At 54.3% G+C, this 16,507-nt stretch overlaps 1 protein-coding gene across 3 annotated transcripts; it reads right to left on the reverse strand.

The window, feature by feature from the left end:
• Positions 1-3,061: 3,061 nt before the first annotated feature.
• On the reverse strand, positions 3,062-15,645 carry Kcnk6 (potassium two pore domain channel subfamily K member 6). Of its 3 annotated transcripts, none has more exons than XR_003583590.2 (4): positions 15,324-15,645; positions 6,810-7,205; positions 5,882-6,719; positions 3,062-4,561 (listed from the first exon to the last, which is right to left on the reverse strand). XR_003583590.2 is itself a non-coding variant. In XM_027941433.2 (3 exons), exons 1-3 carry the CDS (start codon positions 15,643-15,645, stop codon positions 6,496-6,498), a joined length of 942 nt encoding a protein of 313 aa, XP_027797234.1. In that variant the 3' UTR covers positions 3,062-6,495. The 3 variants fall into 3 exon arrangements, 1 of the variants encoding a protein (XP_027797234.1); XR_003583589.2 differs by having other exon boundaries at positions 3,062-3,515; positions 4,397-6,719; XM_027941433.2 differs by having other exon boundaries at positions 3,062-6,719.
• Positions 15,646-16,507: the final 862 nt, after the last annotated feature.

Consider the following 16,507-nt stretch of genomic DNA (forward strand, 5'->3'; position numbering starts at 1 on the left):
CTCTCGCTCTCTTCCTCTGCCCGGTCCCCGCCTTCCCCTGCCTTTCGCCGCCTTACCGCCCCCTCCCCTCCCCTCCCCTCCCCTCCCGTTTTTAGCCCCTCCCCACCCCCCGCATCCCCCCCACCGGGATGGCACCGCCCTCTTCTCCCCGTCCCTCGGTACCAGTCACCTGGTTAAAACCGGTGAACCGTTGCTTGGCAGCACCTGTCCCGCCCCGGTTTGCCCGGTCTCAAAATGGCCGCCCGCACTTCCACAACCAACTTCCGCGTTTCCTGAGAAGAGTCTGCGTGACGCCCCTGTCACCACGGTAACGCGCATTCCTAACCGACGCTAGGGCTTGGGGGCGGGGCTCAAGCGCCTGGGGAAGCGAGTGCGTGGCCTACGGAGGGCCTACGGAGGGTCGCTGGAAATGAGATTGTGCTAGGAATGCCTTCAGATAGTTCCCAGAGACTGTTCTGGTACCAGTCTGAATGCGTGTCCTTCAGCTCAAAAATTCTACCTCTGAAAAAAAAAATCTGACCTCCTAGGGATCTTGTGGGAATGAATTAAACTGCTAATTAACATGGTCTCATAGGGCTGGGGATGTGGCTCAAGCGGTAGCGCGCTCGCCTGGCATGCGCGGGGCGCTGGGTTCGATCCTCAGCACCAAAAAAAAGTAAAATAAAGATGTTGTGTCCACCTAAAACTAGAAAATAAATATTAAAAAACAAAGCAAAACATTGTCTCATCCAAAATATGGACATGGTCATCCATCACCAACATTATTGTGGGAAGTCAAGAAAATAACATCTGAAGAGGGCAGCACAGTGCCTACGCGAGTAAACAAGTGAACAGTAAGTACTGTTAAATATACAGGAGGCCATTAGTTTGAGCTTCTACGCAAAGGCTGGTCACACCTCCCACACCTGGCTATTTTAACATCTTCAAGGAAAGTATCTTTGAAAGAATCTGTCCAGGATTCTGTTCTCTGTTTCTGCTGTCCTGCCATTAGTCTCTGTCTTTAAAAGCAGCCTTCTCTGCTCAGCTCATGGGAGCATGCATTTTATGTGTTCTGATTCTGAAACTGAGTGATGGTAGGAATAAACCCTCTGGCTTCACTTGCTTATAGTTACTTCTTTTAATTGATTTTGAAAATCACTAGCATTGGGCTGGGGTTGTGGCTCAGAGCTAGAGCGCTTGCCTAGCATGTGTGAGGCACTGGGTTCAATTCTCAGCACCACCTACAAATAAATAAAATGAAGGTCCATCAACAACTAAAAAATACATTTAAAAAAAATCACTAGCATTAGAGGTCACATAGCTGAGTGATGTAGTACTAGCCTCCCATTCACTTTGCAGTAAATACCACCTAATGTGGGTGATGGTGATAATGGGTGCCTCGGTTACTTTTCAGGGACTTGAAGGATTTTTTTTTTTAAAGCTATGGCTCTTCACTTGGGTCTGCACAAGTGTTAAATGGGCGACTTCTTTGATGTCAGGAACCTGAAAACTCCACCTTCAGATCATACTAATGCTGCCATTTTCTGGACATGTGTCCTATGAAAATTGATTGGGCATGCGTAGACCACTGATACTTCACCTCCAATCAGACACCCCCATGTCTTAAATTACCCTGTTTCTTTCTCCCATATCCCAAACCCTATCCTTACTTTCCCACCTGCACACTAGCCACTTTGTGAAGAAAGTCTTGCAGAATTCACCCTGAGATTTCCATGATTGGCAAGTGTGCACTGGGCAGACCAGGTCTGGTTCAGTAGCAATTCTAGAATCACAGAGGAATGCCATTGAGAGCTTTAATCTAAATTTGTTTTCGTTTTAACTTTTAAAGTCTCTGATTATGACTTTATATTTATTATTATTATTTTAACTGTGCTTGGGATTGAATCTCATGCATGCCAAGCAAGCACTCTACCACTGAGTTACAGCTCCGGGAGACCATGACTTTTCAATGAACTGCAAACCTGACTTCAAACCAGTCGTTTTCAAATTTGAGCTCTCATCAGATTCACAAAAAGACCTCATTCAAACAGGATGGTGGGCTCCACCCTGGAATTTTTGATTCAGTAGATCTGGGGTGGGCACGAGAAGTTTTATTTCTATCAAGTTCTTAGGTGATGCTGATCCTGAAGGTCTGAGGCCCACACCTTGAGAACCAGAACTCTAAAACCTTCCAAATCCCAGGACCTCAGGAACATCCAGACCCCTCAGATGGCTTCCAGACGCTCATCCCTGTTGTCCCATCCAGATGGCCTCATTCCTCCCCATAGATTCCTGTATGCCACGGCCCAGTCACACAGAGTGGAGGAATGTCCTTTGCTCAGGTGCCATCTCTTCCTCAGACCTGTGCACACACTGTAATGTGCTCAAATACCAGTTCCTTTTTTGTCACCAAGCTACTTCCCTTCAAGTTTCTGTCATGGTTTTGTGGCACTGGGGGTAGAACCCAGGGCCGTGCACACGTTAGACAAGTGTCTACTACTGAGCTACACCCTCAGCCCCCCTTCAGATTTTTTTCTGTGATGCATGACAAGCCCCCATAAATCCTTCAGCCCCTGAGGACACCTGGCTAGAGACAGACCTGTCTCTGTCACTGGGTGGAGAGATTCAATCTCTGCCCAACAGCACAGACCAGGTACCCTTATGTAAAAGGACAGCAGGTGGAGTCTGTCTTTCCCACCAGTCCACCCCACGGGCCAGGGAGGGTGACTTCATCCAAAGAAATCAACTCAGCAGCCATGTACCGAACCCATCTAGATCCACCAGTCAACACTACCAGGTCTCCCAGTGACATGTCCAGCTTGGGGACACAGCACCCTAGGGAGGGACAGTGCCTTCATTAGGTCCCAGTGCACAAGGCTTTTGCTGCAGCATTGTTTTACCAGCAAAAGATGAAATCACCCACACACCTCTCGGGGATGCCAGAATGACTCGGGGACATGTGTTCTAGAGGAGGCCCCGCAGATACAAAGGATATGAGACGTGGACGTGTGCCTCTGGTGTAATGTCTGAATTACACTGTGATGACGGAAAAAAAAACAAGAAGCAGTGATGTCACAGAATGTAATGTTGAAATGTGAATGTTTTTATATCATCTACATAATATTTTACAATGAGAACAACAGCAATATGAGGCAGCATTTCACGGAGTCCCACACGCCCCTGAGTGCTCTCCAGGTGGTGAGCTCGACTGCTCCATCCATGAGGTAGGCGCTGTTGGCATCCCGTGTCACAAATGAGCAACTGGAGGTGACATCACCTGCCCAAAGTCCCCCAGCTTGGGAGTGACAGTCTGTGATTCTCACCACCTCAACACACTAGGTACCATTTGTGTAGAATGGGAAATAAGACACGCGTGTGGATGTTGCCGGCGCAGCCCTGGAGGAAACCTGTGGACCCCCGCGCCGAGTGCAGGAGGAAGGCTTCTCCCCCGCCGGCCGAGCTCTCCGTGGTACAGTTGGCATTTCTCTTTTCCTTTTTTCTCTCCTCCCTCTCCTCTCTTCTCTCTCTCTCTCTCTCTGTACCAGGGATTGAACCCAGAGGCACTTACCCGCTGAGCCCCAGCCCCAGCCCCAGCCCTTTCTATATTTTATTTAGAGACAGGGTCTTGCTGAGTTGCTGAGGCTGGCTTTGAACCCACGATTCCCCTGCCTTAGCCTCTTAAGCTGCTGGGATGACAGGTGTGTGCCACCGTGCCCAGCTCCCCTTTGGAATTTTTAGCACATCCTTTTTTTGTTTTTGTTTTTAAATACTTCAAATGGAACAGGACCTGGTAACTCTTCCTAGAGGAACCTGCAGAGCAGCAGCAAGCCCTGGAAGCCAGATTAACAGGCACCTCCCTCAAGGAGATGAGAAGCAGCTGCCCAAACCATCCACCCTGATTTGAATGCCAAGATCCAATGTGACCTTGATAAGAAGCCCAAAAGGCCGGGAAGCTGAAAAGAGCTGGACAGTGGATGTTTCTGAGCTCCCATAGGAAGAGGTGACCAACCAAGAGCCTGTTCATATCCCAGTTTTGCACTTTCTATGTGACTTTTGGCAAGTTACTTAACCTCTCTGAGCCACTTTTCCTCATCTGTAAAAGGTAGAGAATGTTCATGACTCACAGGTTTGCTGAGAAGGTTGAATGTGTCAAGGGCTTAGAGCTGTGCCTGGCACATGGTGAACCCTCTGTAAGTATTTTCTATCACTTATCACAACAATCATGTGGAATTTAAAATTCTCTTTTCTTTTTTTCCAAATATTTTTTAAAAATATTTTTTAGTTGTAGTTGGACACAAATACCTTTATTTTATTTATTTTTATGTGGTGCTGAGGATTGAACCCAGTGCCTCACATGTGCTAGGCAAGTGCTCTACCACTGAGCCACAACCCCAGCCCTAAAATTTTCTTTTCTTACCATTTTACTGTCCACCTTCCTGGTTTTCCTTATTCCTCTTTATCCTGTGCTTTTTTTCTTTCTCCTTTGTAAGCACTTTTCTTTGGTATCACAACATTCATTGAAGGGTCATTGCTCACTAGAGAAGATCATGTCCAATTGTGATGCCTAGACCTCTGGCAGCCACTTTGGGACCATGAGGGGAGAACACATGTGAGGCAAGCCTTCAGCTGAGGGTGGCAGAGCAGAGACACAGGGACCCTGGGATCACTAGGCTCTTGCATTGCTGTGGAGAGTATTTCCAGAGGTCTCCCTGACTCTGATGAGGAGCAATCTAACATTTGCCTTATTAGAACCCCAGAAAAGCCAAAATCTTTCCTAATTGATATCAATATGTAAACACCCTGAGGCCACTTACTTCTCTCTTCATCCTCTCCCACAGCCTCAATTCCTTTGTCTCCAACTTTGACCACCCCCTGAGCCCCAGCCCCAGGGCCCTGTGACACCTCCTGGATGTCCCTGTAGCCCCTCAGACTCACCATATGTTAAAATAGCCCCCAACCCCTCTCAGAGCTGTGCTGCCTCCCAGGTCCCCAGGCACAACTGACCATGGGCCCGGTCCTTCCCAGTCTGCAAAGCCCATCCGCCAGCTCGGGGCCTCCCCGATCCCATGGCCCTGCCCAGCCCATGCTCTCTGTTCTCCCCCAGCCTCCCCCAGCACCCTGCCTCAGTTTCCCCCACTTATCTCCCTGCACACGCAGCTGGGGGGGCCTTCCTAAAGTCCAAATCTGACCACGACTCCCCTTCTTGGTCCAAACGCCTCCATACCTCTCCAGTGCCCTCAGGATGAGGCCACCCCGGGAGTCACTCCAGGACTCAGACCAACTCCTCCCTCGTCCCTGCCTTATTCCAGGCACAGGAGCCAGAAGCTGCTGCCCACATGCCCCAGTGCCAGGCCTGGGCAGGCTCTTGCTTCTGCCTGCCCTGCCCTGCCTGGCTCCAGTGCCCCGTGGTCCCTTCTGTGACTGAGGCACAGGGTGTGGTAGAGCTAGGAGCTCAGTCCAGGACCCTTGGCAGGAGGCTCTGCGACAGCCCGTCTCAGGAGGGGCAGATCCGAGGGGCTTAAACCTACAACCAATCACTTCCTCACCTGTGGCTGGGTCAAGGGACCACCTTCCCTTGCCTCAGTTTCCTCATCTGTGGAAAGGAGATAACCAACATTATCTCCCTTCCTGTAAAGTATCCAGAAGAGAGCCTGGCCAGAGTGTCACAGAGTAACAGGGCAGTCCTGGCCACATCACCTCTACAAGTGGTGCTATCCTGGTTGCCATTTTATAGGAACAGTCTGAGAGGTAGAGAAACTGCCTAAGGACCCGGGCAGGACACGGCTGGGCCAGAGGGAGCCCACAGGCTCGGTGAAGGGGGACCTGGGCTGAGATACTGAGGGAGGTCCTGCCACCCGGCCTGCCCCAGGATGGCCACGCAGGCCCTGGTCCCTGAAGGTACCTGGGAACGTGAATCAAGGACACCTTCTTCCTCTGACCGTTCCTCACATTTCCGTTCTCAGTCCTGTCACTTCCTCTCCTGACCTTCCAGCTGCAGCTGGCTGGTGCCCTGACCACTCACTCTGCCTGTGCCGTCTGGGACTTCCACCAGGTGGGGACATGGCTGTGAGTCCCATGAAAGTAGAGAACAGGGCCACCTCCACTACTCCTGTGTCCCCAGAACTGTGTAGCCCTGGGCCAGCACAGAGGCAGGGTCTGGGGGTGAACGGACGGCCCTCTGACAGCCGAGGAAACCGAGGCTCAGAGAGGGCTGCCACTGAGCACCTGACCTGCGCGAAACAGGTCCGGGACCGGGTCTGGGACAGCCTCCCTGGAGGAGCGGGTGGGTGAGCGGCTGATGGAACATGGAGACTGAGGGTCGAAGGACGGACGTCAGGAAAGCAGAAAGCCAGAGGGTGGGGCAAGGGGGAGAGGGGACAATGGGGGGGAGGGGCGGGGGGGAGGTCGCCGAGGTGCCACCGGAGCCCCAGGGCCCGAGGGCCGAGCAGCCCCTGCCTCCGCTCCACCTGCATGGACATCGGGTCCTGCCCTGGGCCCGCAGCCACCGCCTGCCCGCTACCTGGGGATGGAGGCGTAGTCGGCGCGGGCGCCAGCGGAGAGGTGCTGGTGCAGCTCGGGCGGGGCGCCCAGGATGTCCACCCGATCGTCCCTGTCGTCGCCGAGGCTGGCGGGGCACGGGCTGGGCAGCAGGACGAGCTCCGTGAGGCCGTGGAGGTCGGACACGTGGCGGAAGGTCTGCAGCACCAGCACCATGGCCACCAGGCCCAGGAAGAGGTAGGCTGCAGACACCGGGAGGGTCGGCTGGCGCGCCCATGGCTGTCCCCCGCAGCCCACCCGCCCGCCCTCGGAGCCAGCCAGGCCCAGCTCACCTGTGACGAGCACCTTGTAGAGGGCCCGGTGGGGCTGGCCGGGGGCCTCGCCGGGGACATAGTCACCCAGACCGATGGTGGACAGAGAGATGAAGCAGAAGTAGAAGGCGTCCAGGAAGCTCCAGGCCTCCTCCAGGTGGGCGAAGACCGTGGCCGGCACCAGAAAGCAGACGGTCACGATGACGCCCAGCAGGGCCACCAGGTGCCAGCGCGCGGCCCGTCGCGGGTCCCAGCCCCAGCGCCAGCTCAGCCAGGACAGGGGCGCGTGGGTCAGCAGCAGCGACAGGCGCTGGGCCGAGGCGGTGAGCAGCAGCATGGTGGTCGGCACGCCCAGGAGCGCGAAGGCGATGGAGAAGGCCTTGCCCGCGTCCGTCAGCGGCGTCGTGTAGCCGTAGCCTGCGGAGAGGGGGCTGCTGTCCACCCAGCACTCCACGGAGCTGGCCCAGGTGGCAGGGGACAACCGAACCAGAGCTGACTGCAGCCCAACCCACTCCCCTGCAGGGCCTCCTGTCCCCGGAGTGGCCACCACCCCCGACTCAAGCCAAGAGCCGGGGTTGCTTGCAAACTCAGGGGAGGCCCGAGGAAAGCCCCGCCCCACTCGCCACATTTGCTTTCAGTTACTTGCTTTTAAGGATAAAGATCACTGATTTGAGCTGGGTACGTGGCACACACCTGAATTCCCACGACTGGGAGGCTGAGGCAGGAGGACCACAAGTTCAAAGCCAGCCTCAGCAACTTAGTGAGGCCCTAAGCAACTTAGCCACCCCCCACCTCAAAATAAAAAATAAAAAGGTCCAGGGCGTGGCTCAGCAGATACCAAAATAAATAAAAAAAATACAAAGGGCTGGGACATAGCTCAGTGGTACCCTGGATTCAGTCTCCAGTACCTCCCCACCACTGACTTGGGGACTGGGGTGTAGCTTAGGGATAGAGTCCCTGCTGGTATGTACAAGGCCCCAAGTTTCATCACCAGCACTGAAAAAAAATACATATATCACTAATTTTAGAGGTCACACAGCTAAGTAATACATTATTAGTCTCCTGCTAGCTCTGCTGAGAGGACACCTCTGCTGTGTGGGTCATGATGCTCACGGTTGCCCAGGTAACTTCTGTGGGACTTGGAGGCCGCTTTGGCTAAAACCCTGACTCTTGCCTTGGGCCCATGCAGGTGACCTCTTTGATATCAAGGGGCAAACTTCCCCTTCAGGTCATGCTAATGCTTCCATTTTCCGAACATATGTCCCATAAAGAGCCAGAAAGACTGATTAGTCACATGCAGACCACTAATGGCTTCACCTCCAGTCACCTTTTTCCATATCTCATGTCACCCTGCTTCCTTCTCCCGTAAATGTCCCCAGACCCTCTCCTCTGGGAAGCCTTAACATTAAAGTTGAGACACTTTCCACACCAATCCCCGTGAGTAACTCTCTTGCAAAACTCATTTCAGTGACTGGCCAGCTGCACTTTCACCCAGGACTTCATGAACATCACATTCCATGTGTCAGCGTGGCCTGTCATCTCAGCCTTCAGACAGACCCACAGCCACCTACCTTTCCCCCTAACGTAGCCTCATGGCCCTGCCCTTGTCCCGCCTACCACAGCAGCCTCCCCCAGACCTCCCTTTTCTTCTAACCAGACCCCACAATCTGTCCACCTCACTCAGACTGAAGGACAAAGGCTTCACCCAACCCAAAGGGGCAGTATGCTCCTACCTCAGGGCCTTTGCTCGGGGCCAAAGCTCTTTCCATACATCCCCGGATTCCCCTCTCTCCAGTCCTTCAGATCTTTATCCAATGTCACCCTCTCAGTGATGCCTCCTCTGACTACTTTATTCTAGGTTGTAACACCCTCTTACTCCTGCCTTCCCACACCCCAGTTTTCTTATTTGGTTACTGCCTCCCCGAGGGCATCAGTTCCAGGAGGGCAGCGGATTCTGTTCTGTCCCTGCTGTGCACATGATCATGTGGGTACTTCATGAAGAATGTAGGCTTCTGCCTGGCCTCAGTTTCCCCTACTCTTAAAAGGGTGTGACAAGCTCCAGTGGACTCCTGGAGGACTATGGGAACACAGCAAGGCCCGCGGGGACATGAGTTCTGCAAGCAGAAATATGTCAAAGAGGACCTCAGATGTGGGGGCACTGACCAGTGAGTGACAAAGAGCAATTTTAAATCTCTTTTTATTTCCCTAATAAACAAACCAAAGGGTCAGATCTATGACTGGGTGATGAGGACCCAGTTATGCCACAGTTAAAAGGCTGCAGACCAGCACTGCCATGCATAATGAAGTGTGGACACCTGCACCAGCCGGTGTTCACTGAGCCTGCTTCCCAAACAAAGGGATCCCAGGTTTTTAATTTTTCCTTTGTATTTTTTTTGTTTGCTTACTTGGTTGATTGTTTGCAGCACTGGGGATGGAACCCAGGCCTCAGGGCTGCTAAGCAAGTGCTGTGAGCTACACCCAGCTGCTGATCCCATTTTTTAAAATATATATATATATATACTTCAAAGAACCAAAAGCAAGCTCTAGAAGACAGAACTGCTCACAATAGTTAGAATGAGGAAGTAACTAAAGTTCCCATCCACAGATTAATGGACCAGCACAATGCAGCACACGCTGATATTCGGCCTTGAAAAGAAGAAATTCTGATACATGCTATAACGTGGATTATCTCTGAGAACTGTTGAGTGACCAGTCACTAGAAGATAAGTTCTGTATGATTCCTCTCAGTAAGGCAGGCAGGCGGTCAGATTCAGAGAAAGTAGAATGGCGATTACCAGGGCTCAGAGGGAGAGGCCATCAGGGAATTATTGTTCCAGGAAGGCACAGTGTCCGGGTTTTGTTTTTTTGTTTTTTTCCTCCTTTGGCACTGAGAATTGAACCCAGGGGCACTTTACCACAGAGCCATATCCCCAGCCCTTTTTTATTTTGAGACAGGGTGTCACTAAATTGCTGAGGCTGGCCTCCAACTTGTAACCTTCCTGCCTCAGCCTCCCGAGCCACTGGGATTACAGGCATCAGAGTTTCCCTTTTGCAAGATGAAAACAGTCCTGGAAGTAGATGATGGGGAGGGGTACGCAACATTGAATGTGATCAGCGACATTGAACTACATACTTCAAAATGGTGAAGATGGGCCTGGGGCTGGGGCTCAACGGCAGAGCATTGGCCTAGCATGTGCGAGGCACTGGTTCGATCCTCGGCACCACATAAAAAATAAATTAATCAACAAAGATATTGTGTGTCCCTCTACAACTAAAAAAATATTTCTAAAAATGGTGCAGATAGTACATTTTATGTTATGTCTATTGTATCAGAAAAATTGAAAAAAGGAAAAAGGATGTCAGGTGTGGTGGTGCGCACCTGTAACCCCAGCTACTCAGGAGGCCTAAGCAGGAGGATTCCAAGTTCAAGGTCAGCTGCTGGGATTACAGGCAGGGCCACCGAGTCTGGCAGATGCCCTCAGCCACCTAGAATAAGGACATTCCTCTTCCCTTGTAGCCAGATGTCACTCTGTGACTAATTTCTGGACCATGAATTATCATGAAAGAATCCAGGTCCTTCTTCTCTCTGAGAGGACCCACTCTCTCCCTTGAGAGTGTTCCGTTTTCCCCTTTTCTGTCTCCTCTAATAACCTCATGCTGTTACTCAAGAAAGAAAGAAAGAATGAATTAATTAATTAATTCAGGGACTTCCAGGAAGGGTCATGAAGGACAGGGGTGATCCCCATATCGTCCCTTTTCTTTCCTGTTCTGTTGACTGGAACACAGACATGAAGGCTGGAGTGCAGCAGTCATTTTGGACTATGAAGAGACCTGGGAAACAGAAACTGTCCAGAGCAGATACAGGGGAGCAGGGTTTTGCTGAGGAGTATGGGTCTCTGACCCCCAGCACCCCTCTGGTCTTGGACTGACCACCTCGAATGTGAGCAAGGAGTCAACATCCATCTTATTTAAGCAACTGTGATTGGGAGCTTCTCCTTCATGACTCCAACCCTCAGGAACACAGGTTCTAGTTGGGTGCTGTGGTGCAACCCGCAGTCCCAGTCACTCAAGGCTGAGGCAGGAGGACCCTGAGCCCAGCAGTTCACACAGCCTGGGTAACAGAGCAAGATCAATAAATAAAAAAATAAAACAAGGCTTTGTGTTATGTGTGTGTTCCTGGGGATTGAAACCAGGGTGCTCGACCACTGAGTCACACCCCAACCCTTTTCATTTTTTGGACAAGTTTTCCTTCAGTTGCCCAGGCTGGCCTTGAACTTGGAATCACCCTGCCGCAGCCCCCCAAGTAGCTGGGATTACAGGCCTGCGCCACCACACCCAGCAAAACGAGGGTTTGGTGGAGAACCTCCCCTGACCCGGCTGACACAACCGGTTTGCAAGCCACAGGACATCCTCATAAACAAGAAAACCAGAGTTGGGATTGAATGGGGCTGGCAGGCCTCCACTTACTACTTCAAAGAGCTGAGTCTGAAATAAGTGTTTTCCATTTTTTTCCTGCATGACCTTGGCTAAGTGACGCCTTCTTTCTGAGCCTCTATTTTCTAACCAACAACAAAAAAAAAAAAAAGAAAAAGGGCTCAATAAATAATCCCCTCCTCAAATGTGGTAGTGATCCTACCAGGCAGGGGCGGTGCTCAGCACCCAGCGCAAGTGTGGAGAGGGTCGTGGTGATGTGGTACTACAATCAGTGTGTGTGTGTGTATGTGTGTGTGTGCATGTGTGTTCGGGGTGGATCCAGGGCCTCTTGCACGCGAGGCACCTGCTTTACCACGGAGCTCCGCCCGCAGCCAGCTACAGTGATCACAAACCTGACTTCCTTTTCCCTGGTCCCAGTTCCCTATCCCCGCTGCCCACACCTGGCCTCAACTTCTTACTAGGTCTTAGATTTGGGCCTGTGACAAAATGAGGGACACTGAGAAACAGGTCTCTCGGAAGGACATCCAGTCTGTATTCCAAGGCTCCAGGTACATTTGGGGTTCCTGGCCCCACCCAGAACCATCGGGGTGACTGAGGCTCTGTCAACATGAGTTGTACCAGCTCACCCTGGCAAGGACGCCTCCTTGACCAAACTCCAGCCAGCTTTCTCTGAGCGCTGTTTATCTTACAAGACTCCTAAGAATCCCCACCCTGGATATTGCATCAAATTCCTCATCTCCCACTTTTTTTTTTTGTACTGGGAATGGAACCCAGAAGAAGTGCTTTGCCATTAAGCTACACCCCTAATTTTTAAAATTTTTAAAAATTTGCAACAGGGTCTCACTAAGTTGCTTAGGGCTTCACTGAATTGCTGAGGCTGGCTTTCGATCCTCCTGCCTCAGCCTTCTGAGTAGCCAGGATTATAGGTGTCGCCACACCCAGCCTCATCTCCCCCTCCCTCTTTTTTCACCCCCTCCCACTCTTTTGAGACAGGTCTCGGCATGTTGCCCCAACTGGCCTGGAACTCATGATCCTTCTGCCTGAGGCTCCTGAGGAGTTGGGACCCCAGGTGTGAGCACCACGTGTGGCTGACTGGCCTGGGTTTGGGAGGTAGAGTGCTGTCGGGTATGTGCAGGGCCCTGGCCTCATCCCCAACGCCAGAGAAAAGAAACTGTCCAGCCCAGTCGAGGAAGCCTCCTGCCCTGTCCCTCCCACCCGACCCCTCGCTCAGCTGCCTTCACATCTGAGTTCCTCTAGGAAACGCACACATCGCCCTCTCCAAGCCATGCAGTGTTGAAACAGAGCCATCGAATGGCGACTTCCCTGTTCCTAAAGGCACGTCAGGCTGTTTTTCAGAACTGGCACGGGACCCTGGGATCTGACCTAAGATGGCCTCAGCAGCCTGGAGGAACCCAGGCTCTGAGGAGCAGAACCAGAAAACAGGCCCCCAGCCCTGGACTAGACCAGCAAGGGCCACTGTCAACAGAGGCAGAATAGACCAGAATCATCCCCAAGTGCCCCTGGACCAGCCGACTGTCAAACCCCATCCCCAGCCACTCAGGCTCCTCCCCTACTGGCCAGTCCAATCTGGGAAATGGACTTGAATGTGCCTCCCGCCTCCTTGCTCTTGGCCTTCAATAAAGCTCTTTCTTTTTGTAAAAAAGAAAGGTCGGGCAGCGAGCCCTTGCTCAGTAGCAGAGTGGTATGTTGGGTAAGAGCACTGGATTCTGGAGATTTGGTTCAAATCTCTGCACCTTTCCAGCTGTGTGACCTTGGGCCAGTGGACCAACTTCTCTGTGCCTCAGCTACACACACACACACACTCTCTCTCTCTCTCTCACACATTTTCTCTCTCTCCAGGCATTACTATGCAGAGTGCTATTACCTCTCCTTTTTTTTTTCCACTAATGGGGACTGAACTCAGGGGTGCCCTACGGCTGAGCCACATGCCCACCTTTTGTTTTAAATTGCTGAGGCTGACCTCGAACTTGGGATCCTCCTGCCTCAGCCTCCTGAGTCACTGCAATCACAGGCGTGGGCCACCGCACGCAGCTTTATTACCCCATTTTCCAGATGAGGGAGGACATAGAGCAGCAGCAAAGCCAGGATGCCAAGCCAAACTGTGTCTGCCTGGTGTCTGGCCTCCCTCACCTGCTCCTCCTCCAGGGAGGATGATGCAGAAACCAGCATCTATGAGGAGACAGCAAGGCGCTGACCCAGGGAAGGTCAGAGGCTGGTCGGGCCGGCCCTGGCAGGCCCCGCAGTGTCGGGGAGAGCACGCCCCAGGCAAGGCGGCTAATTCTAGTCTGGGAGGAAATCACCCCGCTTTGCCGCCAGTGGCCTCTATTGGCTGATCCATAGGATGGGGCACCAAGGGGGACAAATGCCACCCCTTACTGCTGCTGGAGGCAGTCAGGATTCTGGACCACCCTCCTCCACGTTCCCAAAGGGGCAGCTGGTGGCTGGGGAGGGGCTGGGGAGCAGCAGAGCGTGATGGCAGAGGGACTTCCCAGGTCTGTGAGGGGACAAGGGACTTCCCCGGGGCCAGGGTTCTCAAGGGTTGGGGGTGGGGTAGATCCCAGGGTCCCACTTGAATGAGGGCTCAGAGCAGGGAGTCTAGGGGTCAATCTTAAATCAAGGGCCAGTGTCCTTGTTTGAAATGAATCCTGGGGTCCTGGGTCAAAGGGCCAGCAGCAGCTGGTGACGTCTGGCAGAGAAGTCCTCAGGCAGAGAGGGCTGTGAAGCCCAGGGTACCCGAGGGCAGGTGGTAAGGGAGATGCTGCTAAGAGATAGGGCAGTGTCCCAGGCCCTTGCTGACCATCCAGGGTAGACATGGTGCTGGGGAAGGTCCTGTGAAGAGGCCTGGCGCAGCCTTCATGGAGAGAATTTCAGAGACAACACAGGCTGGGGCAGTTGGGTGGAAAGGGACGTCCCAGCTGTGGGTCTGGAAAAGGTCAGAGGGCTCCCAAGTGCCCAGGAGATCCCCTTGTTTGGGAAATCCACAGAGGGCAGGGGACCTCAGCACCAAGACAGAGGTGGGAGAGGACATCTGGGCTGGCATCTTGTGGGGCCAGGGAGGCGGATTCTGCTGTCCACAACAGTGTGAGGGGCGCTAGGGTCCCCATGGGAGGTCCTGGTGGTTCTGGGGCTCTCACTGAGGGGTTTCAGGGTCCGGGGGGTGGGAGTCTCAGTTCATGGTTTAAAGAGGACTTCGTGGAGACTCCTGGGGTTTCAAAGGGCTAGAAGTCTGCTGGAGGTGGTTAGAGGACAGAGCGGTGGGAGTCTGGGAGTGGGCTTCTGGTTGGACAGTCTGTGCTCCTCCTAGAGGGTGCTCTGCCTCCCTCCATGGGGGGTCCCTTTCACACACCCTCAGTTGTTGGGGCTACTGAATTGGGGTCACAGGTCCAGAAGGAACAGAGAGAGTCCCAGCTGGGGGGAAACCCTGCAATGCTGGGGGCGCTGTCAGGATGGCTGTGGGAGGTCCTGTCCTGGAGCGGGGGAGTATGAGGCCACAGGGATGGCGGCTGTCCTATCTGGGACCCATGCAGAGAGTGATGGAGGGCCAGAGGGTTGGGAGTCCCAGAGCAGCCACAGGTTCCTGCCAGTGTCCCCCTGGAAGGCAGGTCTTTGGTGATGGTGTGGGGCAGCAGGGTCCTGGATGGGGTCAGGAGGAAGTGGGTGTAGGGACAGTCGGGAGACACGGTTGGAAGCAATGGCTGTAGCAGCCCAGAGATAGGTTCTAGCCTGCAGGAGGCTCCCAGACAGAGGGGACAGGATCTTAGGTGGAGGCTTCCAGGTCCTCCTTGGTCTCTAAGCCTCCAGGGCAGGAGGGGTCTGGAGAGACCCAAATCCTCATGGGGGTTAAGACGGGGAGGTGAGGTCTCGGGGCGGTGAGGTCCCGGACGCTTGCAGAATTGGAGGGGTGTTTCCCGCTTAGGAGGAAAGGCCTGGCTGAGGGTCCCCAGGGGTCTGGACGGGTGGGCGGGGGTTGAGGGGCTCCGAGGCCCGGGAGGGAGGGGCGTTTCGAAGGACCCGCGGGGCGAAGGGCCAGGACCAGGTGGGATCCGGGCGCTGGCTGGCCGGCGGGGCGCGCTCACGTACCCACGGTGGTGACCAGCGTGCTGGCGAAGAAGAGCGCCGAGGCGAAGTCCCAGGCGGGGTCCGAGGCGTTGGCGGGCCCCGACGCGTTGGCCAGCGCGGCGCGCCCCAGCCGTCCGGCCGCCAGCACTCGCTCCACGAAGGCGTCCAGGGCCGGGGCCGCCACGCACGGGCTGCGCCGCAGCAGCTGCTCCCGCAGCGTCCCCAACTCGGCTCGGAGCCGGGCTTCGTGCGGCGCCTCCAGCCGCGCCACCAGCAGCGCGCCCAGCACCAGGTACACGGCGTACGCGGCCAGGGCGCCCGCCAGGAGCGCGCCCCGCCGCATGGCGCCCTCCACCCGCCCCCGCACAGCCCCGGGCCGCCCGCTGACGTGGCCCCCGCCGCCGCCGCCGCCCGCCGCCTGGGTTCAGTTCCGGGAGTCCGACGCTGGGCCACTGATGCCCCAAGAGGAAGAGGAAAAAGGGGAGGAGCGGGGCTGGAGGAACGCCCAGCCTCCGGGAAACTGAGGCACGCCCAACTCCAGGTGTTCTGCAGGACACCGAGGGCGGAGCCCAGCGCTCCTGGCCAGGAGCCCGACAGGACCAGAGGGTGAGGAGATCGCGGTTCCCCAAACTGGAGAGAGTCAAACTCTCCTGGTGGATGGAACAGCCGCTCCCCAACTCCTCGGCGCCGCTGCGCGAGTCTGCTCAGGTTGTGCACTGCATCAAAGAGCGTGGCTAGGCTCAGGGGCAGACTGAAATCCATTTCTCACCCTACTCGCCAAGTCTTGCGCCCTAGATGGGATGGCCACCACCCTGTAGGAACGTCTAGTTCACAAAGGCAGACATGATAGGGTCAGGTGTCCCCTGTGCCCTCCTGGACAGAGTGAGGATCCTAACCCATTCACCACATCTTTGCTCAGATCGCACTTTGTTCTGGGTAGTACTGAGAACAAAGCAGTCTTGGACCCTGCCCTCATTGGGTTCCCAGTATATTAGGGGAAACTGACAGATCAGTAGAGTGACAGCCCAGGGTGACAGGTCCCGCAGCCCATGGGAAGCACAGGCAAGATTATCAGGGGTAGGATGTAGGAAGCCAGAGGAAGCCATGACCCAGCTTAGGGAGGTCAAGAGAGTGACCTGAAGAAGGGGGTCATCCTAGCTGAGACACGAAGAGTGACTAGGAGTGAGACAGGGTCTTTGTGAGCC

This window comes from Marmota flaviventris, chromosome 18 (assembly GCF_047511675.1).
Source record: "Marmota flaviventris isolate mMarFla1 chromosome 18, mMarFla1.hap1, whole genome shotgun sequence".
NCBI classification, from domain to species: domain Eukaryota; kingdom Metazoa; phylum Chordata; class Mammalia; order Rodentia; family Sciuridae; genus Marmota; species Marmota flaviventris.